Source organism: Natrix helvetica (assembly GCF_964273705.1).
Source record: "Natrix helvetica genome assembly, chromosome: 1".
NCBI classification, from domain to species: domain Eukaryota; kingdom Metazoa; phylum Chordata; class Lepidosauria; order Squamata; family Natricidae; genus Natrix; species Natrix helvetica.
In genome coordinates, this window is record NC_138548.1 from 70,493,118 (window position 1) to 70,518,162 (window position 25,045).

A 25,045-nucleotide genomic window follows, 5' to 3' on the forward strand; every position below is an offset into this window, starting at 1 on the left:
GTCAAGAAACATATTGCAGAACACAATTTCTAAAGGACACAAGATTATGACTCCTAAAGTCTTTTTACAGGGATCATAAGTCATTGTGGAAACAGGATGTTGGACCACAGAGACTTTTGATCTCATTCCTACAACTCTTCTTAAGAGTTTTCTCCTACACCTTTAGGGATCCCACAGGGAGGTGACTGTACTCTGTTTAGTGATTGTTATTATTCCGCTATCTTAGTTTTTATTTATTTTTTAAAAAATGTGTTCAATTTGTTTTAATCACCTTTCTATTGTTCTAATTGTCAGTGAGGCAGGCCAGAGCCATGTTCAATGAGATGGAGAGGGGTATATACATTTGCTAAACAAATGTTTTCCACTGAAATTTGGATCAACCACAGCTTCGCAGGAATGCTGATCTCAAGTGCAGGGCATCATAGGAACAGGAGCTGTCACCTTGCAATTTTGACAAAGTAAATATTGGATTTAGCCCTGTCCCCACGCTCCCACCAACCGCTAGCACCTTCTCCACAAAGCTTGTCCTTTTTTAATTAATTTTTTTTATTTTTAAACAAACACAAACAGAACAAAAAACATTAAAACCATCTTCCATTTACAAATTATAGAAAGTGTGTCAATTGGTTACAAAATTTCTATGCATCCCTTCCATAATCATCACTCACAATTCATATCAATCACCTACTTTAAAATCAAATATATTTATATATATTACTATTATTGTACCTCAACCTTCATTTGACTATGAATGTTTTTACATCCTTTTACATAAAATATTCTAAATTTAAGGTAAAACTATATAATGGCATTCCATTACATCCTCCTAAAATCATCCAATAACATTACATCTTTATAACGTGTTCTAAATAAAAATTGGTTATATTTAATAATAAAAATTTTAAACCTCCTCTCAGAGTTCTCCATTTGTAGTTTATATAAAATTTCATATTATCAAACATACATATATATATATCGGCATTATTATCATTATTGATCATTTATTTGACTATAACTATTATCGCTTCATTTTATACATAATACTCTAAATTTAACTAATTTTTATTATACACTTTCATTACATCAGCCTGTATCTTTCCAGTAATAGTGCAGTCTTATGACTCTTGCCATTTGTAGCATTAATATTCTGATTACTTTCTTAGTAAGTCTTGAATGGACTTCTCTTCCCAACTTGTTGTTAATTTCGTATCTTATGAAAACTCAAAACCCTCCATCTGCTCCTTCCATCAGCTTGTCTTTGGTTATCACTGGTGCTTCTGTCAAGATTTCTCTCCTTACCTCCATCAATTTTTCTCTCTTTTCTTCTTTTATGCTTTGAAATCTGGGGTAGAGTTCCAGTCCTTCTATCTCCCCTTTCGATATTCCACTCTTGCCATTTCCAACCATGCTCAATTTGCTGTCAGTATCCACAATTTTCTTATCTCTTTGATCATTTTTTCTTCAATTTTTAGAACTCTGTCCTCTACTTTCTTCATTTGATAAACATCCTCAATTTTTCCATCAAATTTTTCTGTTTTGTGTTCCATATTCTCAAATCTCTTCTCAATTTTCTCTGTTACTACTAATAATTTTTGAATTTCAAACATAATCATTTGCAATGTTAAATTTTTTTTCCTGTTGCACCATTCTTCCAACTTGTAAACACTGCCACTATAGCATTCAAGGTTTTTTGTTATATTTCAAGCAAATTCATTATAATCTTTCAAGTCAAGGCTTTGTCTTCCCTCTAATCCAGCTGCTGATAAAACTCCCAAAGAAGACCTGTGTAAACAACCTGTGTTCTTCCTGTTATCACTCTCAGTAAACAAGCTGAAAAGCCTTGAGGTGTCAAATGATCAAAGAGAAAAAAGAAAAGACAATGTTTCCAAGCCTCCAGCCTCTAAGTGGCAGTGTTACTTCCTTTCCCTCTGTTGTTACAGTCCTCTTTGTATTCCTCTTTATATCTTCTTTATGTTCCAAACTTTAAAAAAAAGATTCTTAAATGGAGAGGAAAAAATAATCCAATCAAGCATTGTAAAAAAAAAGAAAAATTTTAATCCATAGGTATAGAAAAGGATAAAAAATAGAAGAAAAACTAATCCATCAGTTTAAAAAATAGGAAACATTGCAAGAAATCCAGCCATAAAAAGAAAAATTTAAAAAAGATAACACACTAAGTTTAATGTGGCTTAATTTCGCCGCTTGCTGTCTTCTGTCTTCCATTTTAATTTAGCTTTATTTTTTAGGGGCAGTCTCTTTTCTAATAATAAAAATTTCCTCACCAATTCGACACACTTTCTCTTTCCACTTTCTTTCCGTTCTGGAGCGGTCCCAACTTCAGCAGCTTCAATGGCTGCGTTTCTGTCGTCGGAAATAAGAGCTTCTCCTGGATCAATCAAGGACTTTGCGGTGTCCCTGAGATCAGCAGGACATACTCTTCTCTATCACCGTCTCTGCAACATGGTTTAGGTCCAAAAGGACCGTCCAGCGGCAGAAATATCAACTGCGATCTTGGAGCTCCAAGATCGCACGTCGTGTCTTGTGACGTCAGCTCCTCCCCCACAAAGCTTGTCCTTGAGGTCTTGTTCCTCAAGCCTTCTAAGGCGCAACCAAATATTGGCACAGGAAGACAGGAAAACCCAAAGGTGCTTTTTCAAGAGGCAACTGGACTTTCTTGTTTTTTTTCCTTTGAAGACGTTTCATTTCTCATCCAAGAAGCTTCTTCAGCTCTGACTGGATGATGGGGAATGGAAGGATTTATATTCCCCACCATCCAGTCAGAGCTGAAGAAGCTTCTTGGATGAGAAGCGAAAAGTCTTCAAAGAAAAATTAAAAAACCAGAAAGTCCAGTTGCCTCTTGAAAAAGCACCTTTGGGACAATCATGACCTGGATGACTGAGAATATCTGTAGACATTTAGCGAAGACAGGAAAACCATCAGCCTAGGACAAACCAAGAATCCCTATCCTGGACTCAATGGACAAGCCTTGATACCAGTCCTGGCACGTTTTAAACAAATGTGCAGAATAGCCCCATTTACAGCTGTAGTAAAGCTTACTCAGGGCCGCTTTTCACCCCGTGGACCATTTCCACGTGCATTGCACCCGCGACCCCCCTCTGCCATAACTGGGAATGATGGGATTTGGAATCCAATGCATCTGGAGGCCCCAGCCTCAGACACCAGACCCCGGAGCTCTCTTATCGGCGGGGACCTCTATCCTATAAGGCGTCGTGTTTTACGCATGGCTTGGGAAACGAAACTCGGACCGTCTCCAACGTCTATCAAACGGGGTTCCCCCAGCTCGGGCCTCCCTAACCTCTTTATCCGTCGCTTTGTCGACCACTCCCAGAAGCGCGTAGAGGTCCAACTCCAGCAGTTCTTTATCGACCGCCATTTCCCCTCAAGGCTCGCTTCTTTCAGACAGTTCCCCACCGGGATGATTCTCGCTCGAGCTTTTTTTTTCCCCTCCCTTCCTCCACTCCTTCGTCCCCCCCCCCCTCCACTCGCCCCTCCCCCCGACCCTGACAGCGATTTGGCTTCTGGGAAACGTGGGCTTTTCCCTTTAGGAACGTCTCTTCTTCGGACGGAAGATGGAACTCGAGCGAACTACAATTCCCAGCATGCCTGGTCGGCCCTTGTCATCGTGATGCCATTCCGGAGCCGCGATTGGACAACTCGCCGAAGCCCCCAGCAAGCGTTGCGTCAGGGATAGTGGGCGGGGAAGAGTCTCTAGGAAATGTAGTTACAGAACAGTACTGTATTGTATTGCATGTCACCCACTAAGACCCCCAGGGTCGTAGAAGCGCTGTAAGTATACACCTGGTCGTTGTTTGCGTTAAAAGGAGCAGTAGCCAGACTTTGAAAAAGGCAGAAAAGGCCTGCTGGATTAGACTAGACTAGAGTATCAAGTCATCAGGCTAAATTAGTCTTCCTTTCATAAAGTTTCTTAACCTTTTTTTTGGGGGGGGGGTGAGCATCTTGGGGTAACCTTCCCCAATCCAAGACTCTCCTGATGTGTTGTACTACAATTCCGATAATTCCTAATTGTGATTGTAGTTTTCCATACCTAACTGGACACGGTGGGGATTTGATCTGCATCTTTAAGGGGTGACAGGCTTGAAAAGTTGTTCATACGGGAGGGTGCTGATTTATTTCCCTAACTGACCGTGGCAGTCAATGAAGAAAGGAAGGGAGAGAGAAAAATATCCAAAAGTAAACTTGTATCTTTTCAGAAGAGTTAATGTAATAATGATAATAATAAATGATCATTTATGATTATAAATTTGATTCCCCTTTCAATAAAGTTTTGTGCTGTTTTATTCTGTTGTGAATAGAACCTACTTTTTGGAAAAGACTGTTGTATGTTGATCTGCTATGGGCATGCTTCTGAATATTGTAAAGATAAAATGAATTACAGGAATTGTTCTAGTTAAGAATTAGGGAGTTTAGGATTAACACATTTGTAAGATACTGGGTTGAGAAAGCCTAATCTTTGCATTTTTGTTTGTTTCTCCATAATTTTAATTGTTATTAGGTAACCAAATATATGGGTTTTTTTATTATGAAAGAAAAATAAAGTACCACTGTCACCTCTTTAGTAGATAATGTTTTTATCGAATCATTATCAGCATTTTATACTTCACTTTTATTCTTTGTTCTATCTCTGAATAGCGAACCATGGGATAGCTGCTTGCAGACAAAATAGAATCACGTTGCCTCCACTGGTATTTTTTGTGAAAACTCTAAGAACCAACTCAGCTGGCATTATGGATAAGAGGTGTTATGGCTGTGCATCAAAGTTTACTGTCTTCAAGAAACAGGCAAGTTTTTCTTTATTACTCAGTGTCAGCACTTCCAGAAACTTAACTTGATAAATCTGTGTCAAGAGAAATGCGATTTCATACAGTAAAATATGAAATTCTCTTCCAGTGAAATTCATACAGATTTCATGTTTCAGATTCATGCTTCTTTTGGTTCCTGTAATCAGTTTTAGATATTTTTAAATATTTCTAGTTACTTTAATATTTTATATGAATTTGTTTTTATGGATGTTTGGTCCTGTATACTGCCAGGAGTCTGTTGGAGTTGGGCAGCTATAACAAATTTGAATTAATAAATAAATGATGGATGCTAAGCAAGTCTCTGCCTTTCAGTTTCAGTTGTTTGATTGTTTTGTTTTTCTATAATAAAATAACCAATAAGGGATCTTTCCTTAAAAGGTCCCAGAAGATGGTTCTGGTTTCACTTTGAAGAGTGATCAGTCTGTTTTGATGCACAGTGAGTGGAGAATTGACATAAAATGAATTAAATAGGTTACGTGAAATACAATGGTGAACACATATATTAATGCTAAAATATTCACAGGGTAAAATGTGTGGTGCTGATGCATGATTCCATGTCATCTTTTTCGTTACATGGATGAAAATAACAGATTTTGAGAAGAGTTTGAAAGCATATGACTGCTTTTAAGAAGTTATCCAGTAAATATCAATGTTTTATCTGCCAGTGCATCACTGATGATGTTTTATCCGTCGTAAAACTGGGTGGGAGGAACTCATAAATGGTGGGGGGAAATGATTTAAATAATAGCATATGACACCAACTTCTTCCTAAGGAAAATATGAAAAGACTTCTTCCCAAAAATCTCTATGTCTTTTGATTATTTATTTTGATTAGCTAATGATCACTATAGTATATGCTGTGGCATCTCAGTTCTTTTGTTTTCCCTACTCTTTGTTTATTGTTTGCATTGTTGTTTTGATCGGTAACTGTTTCAATATTTCTTGCCATTACTTGTTTTAAAAAAATAGTAGAATGTGAACAGGATAAAATAAACGATATAGCATAGAGGTGTTATATTCCGTGCTCCTGTACGTCAGACATGTGCTTTGAAGGAGCCTGTTGGCTTTCTACAACAAGAGAATTCGGTTTCAAGATGACTTGCTTGCTTATTTGTTTGTTTATTATAGCTGTCCATCTCACTTTTACATGGTCTAGGCAGTTTACAATAAATCAAAATAAAATGTAAAATACACAATATAAAAAATAAAAGTAAAACATATAGCAGTCGGGTATAATCTAATCAATCACCCACACAACCAGGAAATGAGCTCTAAACCATGCCCAGGGTCCCTGACTCAGGAACAAAGACCCACATTTTCTTCCCCAGGAGGCCTTAACCAGCCAGGAGTGACGTGAATGTAACACAAGGTCCTATCAATCCTGAGGACCCTGGTCACTTTCTCAGGCCGAACAGGATCAAACTCTCCCCAGATAACCAAGCTAGACCCAGCCCCACAACCACCACAGTATGGAAGTACCTCCTTATGAATCTATATCTATATCTATCTATCTGATAGGATAGACGGAATAGATAGAAGATATATAGATATATCTTCTATCTATTCTGTCTATTCTATCAGATAGATGGGATAGATAGATAGTATATCTATCTATCTATCTATCTATCTATCTATCTATCTATCTATCTATCTATCTCTACCTACCTACCTACCTACCTACCTACCTACCTACCTACCTACCTACCTACCTAAAAATGGCGCTGTGTGTGTGTGTGTGTGTGTGTGTGTGTGTGTGTGTTCCAGCATAACTCTGGAATGCGTTGAGCAATTTCAACCAAACGTGGTACACTGATGACTGTGTACCACATATGAAACAAATACTGTGGGGATAAGACACCCCTAACACCCCTCAGAGTGTGCATTATGTTAAGATACAGCATGTTGTGCCTTAAAATGGCTTCTGCTTTACAGCGCAGTGGAGTTGCCATGGTAATGGCTTTACAGTACTCCACATGAGGCAAGGGGGAAAAACCAACATTAGAAATTACGTTTGGTCTGGGATTATTTTTGAGGACAAATGTATGGATTAGGATGAATAAATATCCGGGCAACGCTAGGTTATCAGCTAGTCTTATATAAGGAGGAACCTTACAGTCGTCCTGCAGCAGTCTGATAAGTTTGCTTTCCTCCATTGATATCTCCCCCCCCTCTCAGAATGGTTGCAAGGGTTGTGGTCGAGGATTTTGCTCAAGCTGCCTTGGATTCAGTGCCACTGTTCCTCGTTGTGGGGACACTCAGCAGAAGGTTTGCAAGCAGTGCCATGGAGAGTTAACAAGGTAAGAACAGAACTGAATTCTGATCCAAGTGATGGACTGACAAAATTACCGAGTTCAATCAACTCAAGTGAGTTGCCACTTTAGCATTCTGTGTATTAGCTGAAATCCACACAATCGTTTTGGAAATGTGCCACCATATTTCTTATTCTACAATGCTAAAAGATTTTTCTGGGTGATGAATTCTGGTATTAAGTTCAGATGCTTATTGGCTCAGAGTTTCTTTCTCATTTGGGGGGGGCAGTTGTATGAGATATATCAACTTTCATGATACCTGACTATGTGTCACACAAGGAATGCAGACAAGGTTGTGCTATATACAATACTAATGCACTATAAATATATTTATTTTGCACATATTCTGACTTCCAAGTGTTAGAGAGATAGATTCAGCCAAATAAAATATTGGTAATTAGTCCCAATGTTTATACATTTTATAGTGAAGCAGTTTTAGCCTCTATTTTATGATTATTTTTCTTTTCAGCGCACCATCACAGTCAAATTCAGCTAGATGGTCTCCCCCAGAGAACTATAAAAAGTGAGTTCCAATAATCACAAAACCAGTTTTGCTTTGTGATCTTTATATATTTGTAAAACAAAGTGTATATATGCGTTGTGATGAATCACAAGTGGCCTTTGCCATTTAATAGCCATTTTAAAATTCCTTTACTTGTTGCAGGATTTGAATTCCTTGTATTAACAATCCAAAAAAAATGTAATTTCTTTCTCAAAGTAACTAGAGCAGGACTTTTCAACAATTTTCTCACTATAGGTAAAGGTAAAGGTTCCCCTGCACATGCGTGGTAGTCGTTTCCGGCTCTAGGGGGCAGTGCTCATCTCCGTTTCTAAGTTGAGAAGCCAGCGCTGTCCGAAGACATCTCTGTGGTTATGTGGCTGGCATGAACGCCGAAGGCAAACGGAGCGCTGTTACCTTCCCACTGAAGTGGTCCCTATTTTTCTACTTACATTTTTATGTGCTTTCAAACTGCTAGGTTGGCAGAAGCTGGGACAAGTAACGGGAGCTCACTTCATTAGGTGGCGCTAGAGATTCAAACCGCTGAACTGCCAACCTTCTGATAGACAAGCTCAGTGTCTTAGCAACCCTCCGCCAGCAAAATGGAGCTCTGTTTTCGCTGATAGAGGCACTGCAGGCTGGTCCTTCAGCTCTGTAGACCAGATCTAAGCACCCCGTGGGCTGGATCCGACCCCCAGTCCTTGAGTTTGTCACCCCTAGGTTAGAATGCAGTATTGCAGGCTAACTCTGCCCACAATCAGGAGTTTGATCCTGAGCAACTCAGCCGTCTATCCTTCCGAGGTCAGTAAAATGAGGAGTGTTGGGGACAATAGGCTGACATTGTAAACACTCAAGAGTGCTGTAAAGCGTCATGGAATGGTATATAATTCTAAGTGCAACTGCTATCTGTAAGGATTGATCCATTCACTTGTGCTTGAAGGTTGCTGGATGAGTCAGTGCTGTTTTATTTCAGTGAGACATGTGGATGAACTTGGCAAATATCTCTCTGCTTCTGTGTCTTGCAAGGCTCACGTGTAATTTGTCACCCAATGATTAAATTCTGCATGTGTGTGTGTGTGCGAATCAAGTCTTAGAGAAGCATTTCTGATAATCCCGTTAATTCAGGACTTGTTTTTGCAGGCGGATTGCAGCTCTTGAAGCTAAGCAAAACCAGACGCAGAACCCTCAGAAGGGCTTGGTGAAATCTCAGAGTCAGACAGACTCCAGATATCGAGAGTTATCAAAAGAGGATAAGATTCTGACAGAGAGACTGGAGAGGCTCAAGAAGGCAGCAAGGCCTAGTGAGTGGCTCATATTTTCATGCTGGACCCCACTGCAGATAGAACATAAATCAGAATTCAATAACAGAATTCTTAATGTGCGGTTTATACATGCAAACAGAGAAGCTGCCTGACTTATGCTCTTGAAACATTTTGTAAAAAGGCAATGTGAGCATCAACGCCTCGATTTTTGTTTCCATAGTACAGGGGTGTCCAAACTTGGGAACTTTAAGACTTGTGGACTTCAACTCCCAGAATTCCCCAGCCAGAGTGGCTGGCTGAGGAATTCTGGGAGTTGAAGTCCACAAGTCTTAAAGTTCCCAAGTTTGAACACCCTTGCCATAGCAGATTAACAATGAGCATGTGAAATTAGAGACATATATTCTCTTCCCTCCCTTTCCCTGTAAATTTTTGTTTACAAGTATTTAATGTTGGGTGGTTGCTATTCTCTTAGTTTGTATGACATTCTGAAAATGTTTTGTTACCGGGCTGAGTAACATCATCAGTGTAGCGGGGGGGAGTGGAGAGAACAATGCAGCAATTTTTCTGTTCACAGCTGAAAGATTAGGTGCCCTTTTCTGAGCAACTTGCTATTCAACAGAGAAGATTTTTGATGGGTGCATGGTGTGGCCAATATTGACAGTTCTGTAACCCAGAATCAACACTGCCAGCTTCTTCATTTTAAAATGTGCCATTTTGCCATTGGCTTATATGTGTGGAAATAGTTTTTTTGCTTCTTTTGATCACTATTAGCAAATACATCTGCTTTTAAATTACGCAGAATCTATCCCATCTCAGGCGGAGATAGAATCTAGGCTGGCGGCCCTGAAAGTGAACTCTGGAAGACCCATTCCGACAACTCAAGAGATGGAGGACCGTTTGGCAGCCCTGAAAGGCAGAACCCTTCCATCTGCAGCCCCCAGACCTGTAAGCTACCATTGCTTAAAAACAGACCTTTCCCAGAGTTTTTCTAACCAGGCAAAATGTTTGAAAATTATCTGGCTGTTTTCCCCCAGATTGCTATGTTTAAATGGGACAGAAAGGAAAATCATTAATATATGGGCAGTTGTATGTATGTATGTATGTATGTGTGTGTGTGTGTATGTGTGTGTGTATATATATGTATGTATGTATGTATGTATGTATGTATGTATGTATGTATGTATGTATTTGTGTTACAACCCCTGGTATGCCCAAATATGGGAGGGAGCTCACTACTTCCCCTTTCTGTCCTTCGGCTCATTACAGAAAACCATCCAGGCAAAAAACCATATTTTTATTTTTAATGTTGCACAAATACAACACACACACACACACACACACACACATATACACACACATACATACATATTTTTTTTTATTTTCATTTTCAAAACAAACACAACACAAAGAATTCTCCTTCTTTACATACTGTAGAAAGTGTATCAGTTGGTTACAAAAGACTTTTGTGCATCTCTTCCACAGTCATCAACCATAATTCATATTAACTCAAGTATTTTAACTCAGATATATTTATACATATTACCATCATCATACCTCCATTTTCATTTGACTATAATTGTTTAAACGTCCTTCATCCTAAAATATACCAAGATTTAAAACATAACCACCTACTGGCATTTCATTTGCTTTTTCTAATATCCTCCAATAACACTGAATCCTTATGGCCTATTCTGGCTAAACATCCATAATATTTAGTAACCAAAATTTCTAATCCTCCTTTCCAAATCGCTGTTTACAATTTATATCCAATTTCCTTATGTTGTACCCATACATATATATACGTTGTTATCATTATCCCTCCTTTGTTTAACTGTATCCTTTATCATAACATTTCCCCCCCTAATAATCAAAACTTAACTAAATTTAACTTATTTCTTTTTTATTAACTTTTATATATAACCAAAAAAATATAATCTGCCTTTCATAGGTACCATTCAATATTTATATCCAATTATTACTTATCATAGCAATACGTATGTATACATTATTATCATTATCAATTATTTATTTAACTATATCTATTGTCACTAAATTTCACTAAGTTTAACTAGTTTTAGATTATACGCTTTCATCTATCAACCTGTATCTTTCCAGTAGCAAAACGATCTCATGTCTTCTGCCATTTGTGGTATCAGTCCTCTAATCACCTCCTTAATCAAATTTGTGTGGACTCCTCTTTGCAACTCATTGCTTATTAAGTCTCTCATGTAATTTCGATGGCCTTCTTCTGTTTCCTTGATCAGCTTGTTTTTAATTGTCAGTGGTGTTTTCAATGATGTTGCTAATAAAATTTCTCTCTTTAAATCCATAAATTCTTTTATTTTTCTTCTACTGTATCTTGCCATCTGGGGTAGAGTTCCCCTCCATCTAATTCCTCTTTCCATATCCCACTCTTTCCATTTCCAGATACAAACCAATCACCATATATATCAGCGGATTTGATTTCTTTATGGTCATTTTTCTCTTCGGTTTTTAGGACTCTAACCTCCACTTTTTCCACTTGATAAACATCTCCATCTTCTTCATCATATTTTATTGTTAGATGCTCTAGATTTTCCAACTTCTTCTCCGTCCTCTCAAATGTGTTTGATAATTTCTGAATTTCTAACAATATCTTTTGCAAACTTAAAGTTTCTTTCTGCTGTTGAGATTGTGCCATTATTTCCAGCTGACAAACACTGCTGCTCTGGCTTGGAAGGTTTTACAAGATTAAGCAAAATTCACAATAAGGACTTATTTTCACTTTTCTCTGGTTAAAGATATACTTCAAAGGAACATCTATATGCTTTTCTTCTTATCACTCTCTATAAACAAAACAGTGAGACCTTGAAATGCCAAGCCAGAATAATTGGTGAGGAAAGTAAAAGTGTTTTGTTTCCATTACACAAACCTCCAGCCTCCGAGTAGCAGAGTTGTCTTCCCTCTGTTGTTACAATTTTCTTTGTTGCCTTTTGTATCTTTTTTATATTCCAAGTTTTAAAAAAGGCTAATTCTTGAATGAAATAGAGAAGAAAAAGGGAAAAAACACACACAGTAATGAAGAAGGAGAATTTTAGTCCATAGGTTCAAATAATAATAATTAAAAAAAGATAGAAGTAGAAAACTTAATCCATTCATTTTAAAAGGCTTGCATAAATTCCATCCATGAAAATAGCATTTAAAAAGTAAGATAACCCACTATCCAAAACCATTCAAAGCTTAATTCCGCTGCTTATTTCTTCTGTTCCCCAAATTTAAATTAACTTTAAGTTTTTTATAGGCAATCTCTTTTAAAACGGTAAAAATTCCTCACCATCTGAAAATACTTTCTCTTTCTGTATCCTTCTATTTTGGAGCCACCCCAACTTCATCAGCCTAGGGGCTGTGCTTTTGTCGCCAGCTAGAAGAACTTCTCCTGGATCGATCAGGGACTTTGCGATGTCCCTGAGATCAGCAGGACGTATTCTTCCTGTTCACCGTCTCTGGGGGATGGTTTAGGTCCGTTTGGACCACCCAGTGGCAAAAGTATCAGCACCGATCTCAGAGCATTGAGATCGCATGTCGTCTCGTCCTGACGTTGGTGCCTCCTCCCGGGCAGTTCTTGTTTTAACTGTATTTAATTTAACTTAATTAAATGTAATTACCTGTATCTCTCTTGCTTTGGTCAGGTATACGAGGCCTCCAACAGCAAGACCCAAGTGGAGCAATCAGACGACCTGCTGAACCAGATGGCTGAAGAAGTCGCCATTGATGAGAGTGGAGGCTTCATGATTACATCTCAAGGTTTCTCTTTAGCTTTAATATGGATTCTTAGCTTTGATATAGAAATGGAAGCAAGTAGGTCCTGAAATCTCATGCAACAAAGTGCCCCCCCCCCCGCACTACTGTTCTTGATCAAGGGGTTGCAAATATGGCCCTTCCAGAGTTTTGCATTGATTCCAAGCCCTCCTCCCAGTGGTGGGATTCAAAAAAAAATTACTACTGGTTCTGTGGGTGTGGCTTGGTGGGCGCGGCATTGCTTGGTGGGCGTGGCAGGGGAAGGATGCTGTAAAATCTCCATTCCCTTCCCACTCCAGAGGAAGGTTACTGCAAAATTCCCATTCCCTTCCGATCAGCTGGGACTTAGCAGGCAGAGAATAGATGGGGGCAGGACCAGTCAGAGGTGGTAGTTACCTGTTCTCTGAACTATTCAAAATTTCCGCTACCAGTTCTCCAAAACTGGTCAGAACCTGCTGAATACCACCTCTGCCTCTTTAGCACCCAGTTCAATTTTGGTGAAGAATTGCCACTAAAATCCTACGGTTTCTATTTGTCTTCAGATTTTATTGAGATAATGTCACTACTTATTAATGGATGAATCAAATAATTGCCTATTCAGTCTCTGCTTTAAGACACCCAGCAAGAAAATGATCTGCCACATTGTGCTCCATTATCAAAGAGCACTTCACTGTCAAAAACCTTTTCCTAAGGCTCATCTGAAATTTGCATTTTCCTAACATGGTTATTATTTGGTGCTTGCATTCAGGGAAGGTAGAGAGTAGATTATTACTTGCTTCAGCGTGTGACACCCTGTCAGATATTTGAAAAGAGCTATCATATTAATAGTCTTATCCCCAATCAAGGCAAAATCTTTCTGTAGGCTATAGGGATTCTTGTTTCCTGCCTTGTTTGACACAGGCTTTTTGAGTGCTGAGTGCTGACAGGAGGAAAACTCTTAGATCAGAGGCTGACTGAAGATTTAAAAAACACTACTCAAATTTGTATGGGAAAGACAGAAGAGATGGGTGAACCGGCTATAAACCTTTGAATTATCTCGTGTCTTTTAAAATCTCATATTCAAACTTAATTTATTATGAGACAAGTAGCAATTGAACGAATAAACTGACTCTAGTATGATTAAACTGTGGCATAATTAAGAATGTTTAGACCAGCGATGGCGAACCTTTTTTGGCTCGCGTGCCATAAGTGGGGGGAGCGCAGGGGAATCGTGTGCAGGCGTGCCGCACCCATAATGCAATGTGCGACCCCCCAGTGCGCATGCACACACTACAGGCACGACCCCCCATTTTTTGCATGCTTTTTTCACCCTCCCCAGGCTCCAGAGGCTTTATAGGAGCCCGGTGAGGTGAAACAGCCTCCCCCCCGGAAGCCCTCAGGAGGCTTCAGCGACCTTCAAGACGCTTCCCTGAAGCCTCCGGAGCAGTCAAAACGAACCTCCGAGCAAACTGGAAGCCCGAACTTCTAGTTTGCCCGTAGGGCTGGTTTTTTGCGCTCCGGAGGCTTCAGGAAAGCTCATGAAGCTTCCGGGGGGTAGGCTCTTTTCGCCCTCCCCAGGCTCCTATAAAGCCTCTGGAGTCTGGGGAGGGCAAAAAATGGCTTTAAAAAAGGGTGAACTTAGGTGGCCAGCGCACACATGTGTGCTGGCCATCTGGCAAGGCAACGCTTTGCGTGCCCTGACAAATGGCTCCGCGTGCCACCTGTGGCATGCGTGCCGTAGGTTCGCCATCACTGGTTTAGACTGTGACGTGTTTTATTTTTGACAAATTATTGTAATGGCTGAGTGATTGTGGTGCAGCTGTGAATTCTCTACGTTTCTGCTGTTTTCAGAAGTGAGGACACAGAACTGGAATGATTTAAATCAAACAGATGGCACTGCGGGCATTTCCGATCTGTCCCTCAGGCAGTTGGAGGAGGAGAAAAGTAAACTCTTGGCGCAGGCTGCTGCTGAACTCAGGGAGGAGAACACGAGGGAAGAAAAGATTTTGGAAGTGGCCAAGCGATTGGCAGTTTTGAAAGGCAAAGATCCTGAGACAGGTACAGTACGTAACAAAGAGGTATTCGGGTTCAGCTCAGGAAGACTTTAGTTCAGTGGTGGGATTCAGCCGCTGTAACAACAGGTTTGCTGAGCGTGCGCACAGTGTATTTGAAAACAGCTCTAAAACTTTCCTTCTGCTGCAGCCCTGGTGAATAAAACAGCTGAGGCATGGCAATCCGCTCTGCCGTGCCTCTCAGCTGGTCTTCAAACAAAGGAAATATAGGACAGACTAGCGCAGGGGCGGGTGGGCGGGGCCAACTGATCGCCAGAACTACCAGTTTGCACAAACCAGTCCGAACCAGCTGAACCCCACCCCTGTTTTAGTTTACTTGACAACAAATCTTGGTGGACTACTAGTCATAATTCTCAGAAGAACTTCCATTTCCTGGTGCTCGGATGTTGATTCATTTAAAAGCAGATAATTAATAGGTACTGATAGCTGGGAAGAGACGTTAACAGAAATTGTTTGTTTCAGAAGCAAAGCTGTGAATCAAAGCTCTCTTTGTTCCAACGGGCCAGACAAACAGAGTACATTCATGGGGGTTTCTCCAAGCCTGGCACCATCATGTGGCAATGCTCAGCGGCTGATGGGCCGTTAGGCTCTTTTGTTTTTGCTTTTCAAGATTTGGATTATGATTTATGCAATCATCCTGATGACGTGTCAGTCTGGGGCATTGTGATCATTGTGGCACAACTGATTGGCTCACTGCTGTTGTCTGTAGGATCTGTCTATAGGACTTCCAAATGGGAGGTTCTGACTTTGGGTTAATCCTCCACAGGAGGTTTTGCAGATGCTTCCTCCACCCTAAAGTATATTGATTTTTACATCTCAAGTATACTTTCTTTAAAACAGCTTACTTCAATATTATAATAATAATAATTTTTATTTGATTAGCCGCAACCCTCTCCCGAAGGACTCGGGGCGGCGTACAATCAAAACAAATAAAAATACACATAAGACAAACATATATACAAAAAGAACAGAGACATATACATATGTGCATGGAGGAGAGTTGACTTATAAGTGAAAGACAATTAAAAACACAATTTAAAATCCCCTTAAATAAAATTACTAAATTAAAAAACCCATCAGGAGCGATACAAAGTTATGGTTGAGCCAGGCCAGCTATTTGGAAAAGGTGGGTCTTGAGCTTGACACGGAAGGAGCGGAGGTCAGTAGTGGTCCTAATATCCGGGGGGAGGTCATTCCACAGGGCTGGGCCCGCCACAGAGAAGGCTCTGCTCCTAGGCGCCGCCCCATGGCACTGTCTGGTGGACGGCACCTGGAGAAGTCCCTCTCTGTGCGAGCGGATGGGTCGTAGGGATGTATGGGGCAGAATACGATCCCGCAGGTAACTAGGTCCTGAGCCATGGAGCGCTTTAAAGATCGTAATCAAGACCTTGAAACGCACTCGATAGACCACAGGAAGCCAGTGCAGCTCGTGCAGGAGAGGTGTCACATGGGAGTACTTGGTACTCCCCATAATCACCCGCGCGGCCGCATTCTGGACCAACTGCAGTCTCCGAGTGCATTTCAAGGGAAGCCCCATGTAGAGAGCGTTACAGTAGTCCAGGCGAGACGTCACCAGCGCATGGGTGACTGTGCGTAGGGCGTCCCGGTCCAATAGGGGGCGCAATTGGCGCACCAGGCGAACCTGGTGGAACGCCCCCCTGGCCACGGCTGTCACATGTTCATCCATGGACAGCCTGGCATCTAGGAGGACGCCCAAATTGCGCGCCCGCTCCACGGGGGCGAGTTGAATGCCCCCAATGGCCAGAGATGGAATTATCTGGTTGAACCGGGGAGCCGGAACCCACAGCCACTCCGTCTTGGAAGGGTTGAGCCTGAGTCGGTTGTCATCCATCCAGATCCGTACGGCTTCCACACACCGGGACATCACTTCGACGGCTTCGTTGGGGTGGTTCGGGGTGGAAATGTACAGCTGAGTATCATCAGCGTACAGATGATATCCCACCCCGAAACCACGGATGATCTCACCCAGCGGCTTCATGTATGTGTTGAACAGGAGTGGCGAGAGGACCGACCCCTGTGGCACCCCACAAGTAAGGGGGCATAGGGTCGACCTCTGCTCTCCTGCCAACACACGTTGCGTCCGGCCAGAGAGGTAGGAGCCGAACCACCGCAAAACGGTGCCCCTGACCCCCAACCCCTCCAGTCGGCGCAACAGGATACCATGGTCATATATTGCTCATATAGTTGTCCCACTGGCATATCAGCAGCACGCTACTGTGTTTCCCCGAAAATACGACATGTCTTGACACTAAGCCCAATCAGACTTTTCAGCACATTGGTTAAAATAAGCCCCCCTCCCAATAACACTCCCCTCCAAACTACTTAAACACATGCGCAATGACAGACAGCAGGCTTTTCGGAAATTCACCAAATCCGAAAGGTAGGGGTAATGTAGAGTGGGTGTGCGGCATGGGTGAGGAGAAAGGAGAGGGTTGTGATTGTTTTTTCTTTTTTTGCACGTGTTTAAAAGTGTCATGTTTTGCACCCGGGTCTCCTTCAGTCCCATGTTGGATGGTTGCAGTGACATGGGTGCGGGGTTTGGGTGGGCGCATCCCTTTGGTCGCCCTCCACTACCTCCAAGTGGAAGAAGTAGGAGAGGAAACTTGCCCCCAAAGGTTGACAGGGCTCTGGAGAAGCGACACTTTCTGCCCAGCCCATTACATGTCGCCAGATGGTCGTGCAGAAACCCAACAGCCCTGCCACCCCTCGCACCCCCCCCCTCTATCTCTCTTGCCCTCTCCGCTTGGCCCCTAAACTTCTCGGGACCCCGGGTGCGGTGCCTCCTTTTGGCAGCCGGGCTCCCTTTCTACCTTTGTATTAAGTGTGCCTGAGTGGCCGAAGGGGCATGTTCAGTGGCGGCCGCCGAAGTCGCTTACCCTTTCCTTTTCTCCTGGCGCCTTTTGGAAAGCGAGGCTGCCATGGAGAGAAAGGAGGAAAGGGAGGAAGAGGCTGTGCGAGTGGGGAAGCCTGGAGGTTAAAGGAAGGGAGAGGCGCTGAGAAAGTCCTCTTTTTCTTCAGCAGTCTCCCCCCCTCCCCGATCCCAAGCATCCCACCCGCCTCATCTCCACCCTGTTCAGCTGGCGTGGCTCTGCTGTTTGCAAAGAAAAGAAAAGGAGGAGTGGAGGAAGGGGGAAAAAAAAGTCCCAGACACTAGAGAAGAATCCCCATCAATCGGCCTTCATATTAAACTCTCTGTGGACATTAGCGAGAGGAAGTGCATTAGGAGCTTTTAAGTCCCTGGAACTGAAGGGCAAGAAATGCGCCTTGCAGGATATTGAATACCATTAAGCTGTGCTTCCCCCACACACACTTTCCCTTCTCCTCCCCCGCTTCTCTCTCTTTTTTTAATTTTTTGATGAGCCCCGCCGAGTCCGAGCCATCACAGCCAGCCAGCCTCGCTCACTTGGTAGTGCTGGTTTTCAGAAACTGAAGCGGAGTCTCATGACTCGCCCCATCACCTCCCCCCCAATAATAATGCCATGACCATATTTCGGGGGGGGGGGGTCATATAAAATAAGACCCTGTCTTATTTTCAGGGAAACACGATAGCACAGTCATTTCTCTCATGAAGCCAAGGAACTAAAGAAAACAAAGCTGGCCGTTTTAGTAGAAACCTAATATGTAGAAATCAGTGTATGGAGGGATTTTTTAAAAATTAATACAGAGCTAAAATGAATTGTGATATTGCAGGCAAGCTGTGAGTGGCACATGTATAGTGGGCTGCCAACATTAATATGTTAGATTATCCCTGGCAATGGAAAAAGGCAAACCTCTGATGCTTAGACATCACACTGGCTTTGAGAAGGTGGTGTCAGAAGTGAGATACCACTCTGAATCCTTCCAGAAAGTGAAAGTAACACAACCCTTTTGAGGATGAATGTGAACAGATCAATTACAGAGGAGAAAATAATGTTTTTGAGAAAAGGACCCAGGAGAACAAAGATGAGGAGGATGGCCAACTTGAGACCAAAGAATGTGTGTATCAGAGGATGGGATGGAGATTATTTGAGGATCTTTCAGGACCTTTCAAATCAGAACTGATAGAAGTTGGGCTGTCCCTTATTCTCTCTTCTGCTTTATAAGGACTTGAAAGATTACAGGTCCCACTGTATGAGAGAATTTATGGAAGGCAAGGCAGTATGTTGTACAGCATGATCTGTGGATGTTTGCAGTAACTTGAAATGATGAAAATGATGAAAAGCTACCTTTATGAAATCATTATTACATCTTTAGTTTTCTTTTTCTTTCTTCAACAGTTACTTTGGATGATTACAAACTCCCCAATAGTGATGAAGAAGAGGAGGAAGCCATCCAAAGAGTTTTGAAACAGGTCTCTTGCAGCTGACATTACTTCTCCAGAGTTAATCTGATACCTTTTACTTCACACCCAAGCCTGGTTTTTCCCTGTGTATTAACCTTTTTAATCTCCTGAGTGAGTTCAGAAGATGTGGCTTTGTAAGTTTCATAGAGGGACGCGGTGGCTCAGTGGCTAAGACGCCGAGCTTGTCGATCAGAAAGGCCGACAGTTCAGCAGTTCGAGTGAGCTCCCGTTACTTGTCCCAGCTTCTGCCAACCCAGCAGTTCGAAAGCATGTAAAAATGGAAGTAGAAAAATAGGAACCACCTTTGGTGGGAAGGTAACAGCGTTCTGTGTGCTTTTGGTGTTTAGTCATGTTGGCCACATGATCACGGAGACATCTTTGGACAGTGCTGGCTCTTTGGCTTTGAAACGGAGATGAGAACCGCCCCCTAGAGTCCGGAACGTAGCACATGCCTTACCTTAAGTTTTGTAGCTGAGTAAGGATTTGAAATTTGAAATGCTTATTTAGATGGACGCTTGCTAAACTGAAAATTAAGAGAGTAGACTGGAGCAGACTCTGAGGGAACTTGTTCCTTGAAAGAGAGATGAATGACCAATAAATTTAATAAATAACTTTATTGCATATTTTATTTTTTTGTTACCAGCTTACTGAAGAAGCAGCTCTGGACGAAGCAAGTGGCTTCAATATTTCCCCAAATCAGTCTGCAACTGTGCAGTCGAATTCTACTGAGAAAACCAAGGCAAGCAACACCCCTGGATACACGCATGCATGGCATTGTGAAGCCTGGTATCTTCAGGACTGCAACTAAGAGCCAACAAATAGTCAGATCCCTCAAATACCTGTGGATCTTATCCTGAAGCTGAAAGACAAATAGTTTCCCCAGGATCAACTTGACCCAAGCTTAATACTTAACCGTCATTTTGCACAGGGCTGGCCAGTTTCTATACATAATTGGCAGCAGCCTGCCAGGTTTGGATAGTATGGTTGATGTTTATGTAAGCACGGGAAAGTGAATGGGAATGCATTCTTGAATTGTCAGGCATTAAAAATAGGTACATTTCAGTTATCTAAAGAATTATTATAGGTATTTTAGTAATCCTACATTGCACTGGGTAGAGACTATGTAGAAGAGATGCAAGCCTTAAACCAGGGCATCCTGGCTCAGAATGCACACTGCTTTTCCTGTCAAATACCCAGCCTGGATATTTGCTTAGCATACATTCAAAATAAATTTAGGCTGCAATCCTATACTGTATTCAGCTAGATTACTTCTCAGTAGGTAAACGTAGCACTAGAAACCAGAGTTCCTGAACTCTCTGTTCTTCTATGTTCTTGTCTCTGACTTTGGGTTCTCAGCCTATACCAGAGGTTGGCAACTCGTGGCTCTGGAGCCGCGTGTGTCTCTTCCATCCCTCTTCTGTGGCTCCCTGTCGCCAGTCAGCGCCACAATTTTGAGAGGAGCTTCCAGGTTGGGGAGGCGGGGGTGCGGGGGAGCATAACATGCCAGGAGGAGACTCTGTGGTAAGGGGCCAGTATTCCGGTTGGCTCCACAATTGATAGGGCTTTCAGTAGGACAGGTAGAGGAAAAAGGACACTGCACTAGGAGGAGACTCGATGGTGGGGGAACCGGACTTCCGGTCGGCTCCAGAATTGAATGGGGGGCTTCCAGTGTTTTCTGTGGGAAACGGGTCCAAATGGCCCTTTGAGTATTTAAGGTTGCCGACCCCTGGCCTACACCTTCTAAGTACCCAGCTCATCTTTCTCCTTCCTACCATCTGATTAATGCATTTATTTTTGAATGGAATAAAATGTGAAATGACAACATCTTGTTAAATGTCCACTCGTGTTACACAAATAGCTATTTCGGAAATACATTTTGGGTTTCATGGATGAATAGATGTAGAGGAAATGTATGGAAGAAGACAGTGGTGCCTATGTCCACACCTGTCCTTTAAAACCAGGAGGAACCCTTACTATGGATTTTCCATAATGTGGTTGCATTTGTGTATCTCCTCCGTTAGGCACAAGCTCCAGCTGTTGCTAAACAGCTAATCTCGCCTGCCAAAATACCAGACAGTGATGAGGAAGAATTACCCTGGTGCTGTATCTGCAATGAAGATGCCACTGTGCGCTGCCACAGCTGTGATGACGACCTCTATTGCCAGCGCTGCTTCAGGTAACAGACCAAGCGTCATTGGGTAAGACGCAAGTTCTCTTGCTATTTCTTTAGGACATAGAAAGGCTGAAGCAAACCTCTTGAACTGAAGACTCCATAAATGAATTACCATAATTGGCAGGATATATAGTGTTAAAACGACAGACTACCTTCATATGTCTGTCTCATACGTCAACGTTTGGTTGCTTTGCTTATAGTACCCGACTCTCCTGATTGGCATAGCCAACTTTTGCTCAATATTGGTTAAATTTCCTGCTTTGGTTTTAGGGAAAGCCACAATGAGTATGATCGGAAGGAGCACAAAACATCTGGCTATCGTCCTCCCCGCCAGCAAAAATGAATCCAAAGAGCAGGATGGGAAAGGTTTGAAAAAGGCATCGGCCAGAAATTTTTCCACTGTGCATCGAGCTGGGCCACAAAAATCAACCGTGGAATACTGAGGAAGGGCAAACCTGCACTTGGCAAGAACAAGCATTCGCAATGAAGTTAAATGAGACACTGAAGCTGGCTTGTTTTGTGAATAAGCCATGGAGAGGGATACGGTTAAATAGGAAGGTTATTGTGCTCCTGAGGACCATGATTAGTGGAAAAATATAATATGAATATTTAAAAAGATAATAAAGGATACGCAGAAAATGGTGCAATGAACTTGTGCTCTGTTTCTCTGTTACAAAAAAATTAGAGCCTTATATTTCTGATTATTAGCAGCATCAAAAAAATGTGAGACTTTAAAAATTATGTACTGTCCTCAGAAAGAAACTGTTGCCTTAGGCCAGGGGTGTCCAAACTTGGAAACTTTAAGACTTGTGGACTTCAACTCCCAGAATTCCCCAGCCAGCCATGCTGGCTGGGGAATTCTGGGAGTTGAAGTCCACAAGTCTTAAAGTTCCCAAGTTTGGACACCCCTGCCTTAGGCAGTCCATTGACATTCCTGAGGCTGCCTAATTGGATTGAGGTTCACATCTGCATCATGTACATTCCAACATGCCTCCCATTGAGACTCCTCACCAAAGATCATGAAGTGTTTGGGTTTTTACAGGATATGGAAAAGTCTTTGCAGAGACCAAGCAAAATGGTCAGTGCCATTCCAGGTTCATATCTGTAAAAAAGCTTCTGTTACCTTATGCTGATCTCATAACCCAGGGGTGTCCAAACTTTTTGCAAGGAGGGCCAGATTTGGTGAGGTGAAAATGTGTGGGGCCGATCATTCAGCCTGACATTCTTTGAACCCTTAACATTAAATGCGAATTGACTACCGTATTTTTCGAAGTATAAGATGCACCAAGATTTTGACGAGGCAAATTAAAAAAAAAGTTTTTGCACTCTCCCAAACTCTCCCTTTTTTTTAAAGGGCATGAATAGCCTTTAAGAGGCTTCTAGAGTGCTCCTGGGGGCTGGGGGGGGGGCAAAGTTGAGCAAAAAAACAGCCCATTTTTGCTCATTTATGCCCTCTACAGCCCCCAGGAGCACTCTGAAAACCTCTTAAAGGCTATGCATAGCCATTTTGGTGAAGGGGGCAGAGTTTTGGGAGGCAAAAAATGCTGTATTCAGTGTATAAGATGCACCCAGATTTTTAGCCTCTTTTTTGAGGGGAAAAAGATGCATCTTTATACTTCGAAAAATACGGTATTTTATGAAAGACTAAACAAATAATTCCAGTGGGGAGAAGAGGCTGCGGGCCGCTTGAAATTTGAAAAAGGGCCACATTTGGCCCCCGGGCCGCACTTTGGACATGCCTGTCATAACCCAACTATGCCTCCACTCACTAATTTTTCTTTCAGTTATATCAATCGTCTGTTGAAATGCACATGGGACAAGCTGATTGATTGAAATGTGGGTGTTTAAGAAACTATGAAATTGAGACTTCTCAGATACTTAATTCCTGAGACATCATTTTTTCATTTCAGGTGTATGTCATTCCTCTCCTCATTGTCAAGTTTCACTAGAATTGTTCCTCCTGGAGCACCTGGTGGAGAGAAGTGTGTCCACTTGCCTTTCTCATCCAGGTTTCAGGCTTCAAGAGGCATAAGCAACCAGCTAGCATGTTTTCCCGAAAATAAGACTGGGTCTTATATTAATTTTTGCTCCAAAAGATGTGTTGGGGTTTATTTTCAGGTTAGGACTTATTTTGGGGGGAATACAGTACTAAATGTGTCTGACCGACAATCTTAACAGGGGCTTATTTTGGGGGGCAGGTCTTATATTATGAACATCCTGAAAAATCATGCTATGGCTTATTTTTTAGTTGGGTCTGTTTTTTCAGAGAAACACGGTATTAATGCAGCCCACTGGTACCTCATTGATGTTCAATGTTGGCCTTACGTTACATGCATAATATATGGGATGGGGAGAGGGTGCCAAGATGGCTCTTGATACCCTTCAAATTCTCTTGACAATCAACCATAAACCTCACGCTGCTGCAGCTCTTTCCTCATCTTGTCATCTCTTCTATATGAGAGATTCTCTCTGTAGGTATAGCTTATAGAACAGAATGGGGTGTATGTTTTGTTTGTGATTTGTTTCTTGTTTTAAACTTGGGAATCAACAAATGATTTCCATTAGTGTATGATTTCCAATATACAGTGAACTTTCAATTTAAATAATTAAACTAAGTCATTCTTTTTCATTTTATTTAAATGTCATTATTTTATCTATTTTTAAATTTTCTTTATCCCCTCCTGCCTTGTGGTAAGGTCTTCAGTATGTTCCTCAAAGGTTAAAGCAGCCCTTAAAATGAATATTTCAGATGACAATCACACAAAATAATAAATGAGTTTACATGCTCCTTATTTGTTCTGCTTTTCTCCAAATTAACTTAGTCTTGAATACATGAATCCATATGGCCAATTTATTCTATGTATCTGAATTTAGGGCAATTGACAGCTCTGCAGAAACTGAATTTAGCCATAGCAATAGCACTTAGACTTACCGTATTTTTCAGAGTATAAGACGCACCAGAGTATAAGACGCACCGGAGTATAAGACGCACCAAGATTTTGAAGAGGCAATTTTTAAAAAAAAGTTTTTGCACTCTGCAGACCTCCCAAAAACGGCCCATTTTTCACGAAAATGGGCCCATTTTTAAAAAAATGGCACGAATAGCCTTTGGGAGGCTTATAGAGTACTCCTGGGGAGTGGGGGTGGGGCCAGAAACGAGCAAAAAAATGGCCCGTTTTTTCTCAAAAAAGGGCCTGAATAGCTTTTAGGAGGCTTATAGAGTGCTCCTGGGGCTGGGGGCGGAAACGGCCTGTTTTCACTCATTTATGCCCTCCCTAGCCCCCAGGAGCACTCTACAAGGCTCCTAAAGGCTCTGCACAGCCATTTTGGTGAAGGGGCGGGGTTTCGGGAGACAAAAAATGCTGTATTCAGTATATAAGATGCACCCAGATTTTCAGCCGCTTTTTTTTGAGGGAAAAAGGTGCATCTTATATGGTATATACTGCTTCATAGTGATTTTACAGCCCTCTCTAAGCGGTTTACAGAGTCAGCATATTGCCCACAACAATTTGGGTCCTCATTTTACCCACCTCAGAAGGATAGAAGGCTGAGTCACCCTTGAGCCGGTGAGATTCGAACTGCCAAACTGCAGCTCGCAGTCAGCTGAAGTAGCCTGTAGTGCTGTACTCTAACCACTGTGCCACCTTGGCTCTTAAATGTATCTGTTTTAAGAAGTTAAGATTGTGTTCAGCAACGTAAAAGGCCAACAACAACAAAAACACTCTGGCATTAATTTATATCTATCAATAGCTGAGCTCGTAATACTATCCTCACTGAAACTTTTGTCCTTT

The 25,045-nt window shown here is 41.8% G+C and overlaps 2 protein-coding genes across 2 annotated transcripts in view; one reads left to right on the forward strand and one right to left on the reverse strand.

Annotated features, from left to right (window-relative positions):
- Positions 1-3,483, reverse strand: part of DNAJC17 (DnaJ heat shock protein family (Hsp40) member C17) — a 32,117-nt gene extending 28,634 nt beyond the window's left edge. The window contains exon 1 of the mRNA XM_081950187.1: positions 3,317-3,483. Coding sequence (XP_081806313.1) covers positions 3,317-3,394 — 78 coding nt within the window. The 5' untranslated portion in view covers positions 3,395-3,483. The remainder of the gene's footprint in view (positions 1-3,316) is intronic.
- Positions 3,484-3,692: 209 nt separating this feature from the next.
- ZFYVE19 (zinc finger FYVE-type containing 19) lies at positions 3,693-21,901 on the forward strand. The gene is made up of 12 exons (XM_081969580.1): positions 3,693-3,807; positions 4,672-4,820; positions 7,017-7,138; positions 7,620-7,673; positions 8,790-8,950; positions 9,711-9,856; positions 12,580-12,694; positions 14,519-14,725; positions 19,017-19,090; positions 19,725-19,820; positions 21,103-21,257; positions 21,525-21,901. The coding sequence occupies exons 2-12, from the start codon at positions 4,767-4,769 to the stop codon at positions 21,595-21,597; spliced, it is 1,257 nt and encodes a 418-aa protein (XP_081825706.1). The 5' UTR covers positions 3,693-3,807; positions 4,672-4,766; the 3' UTR covers positions 21,598-21,901.
- Positions 21,902-25,045: the final 3,144 nt, after the last annotated feature.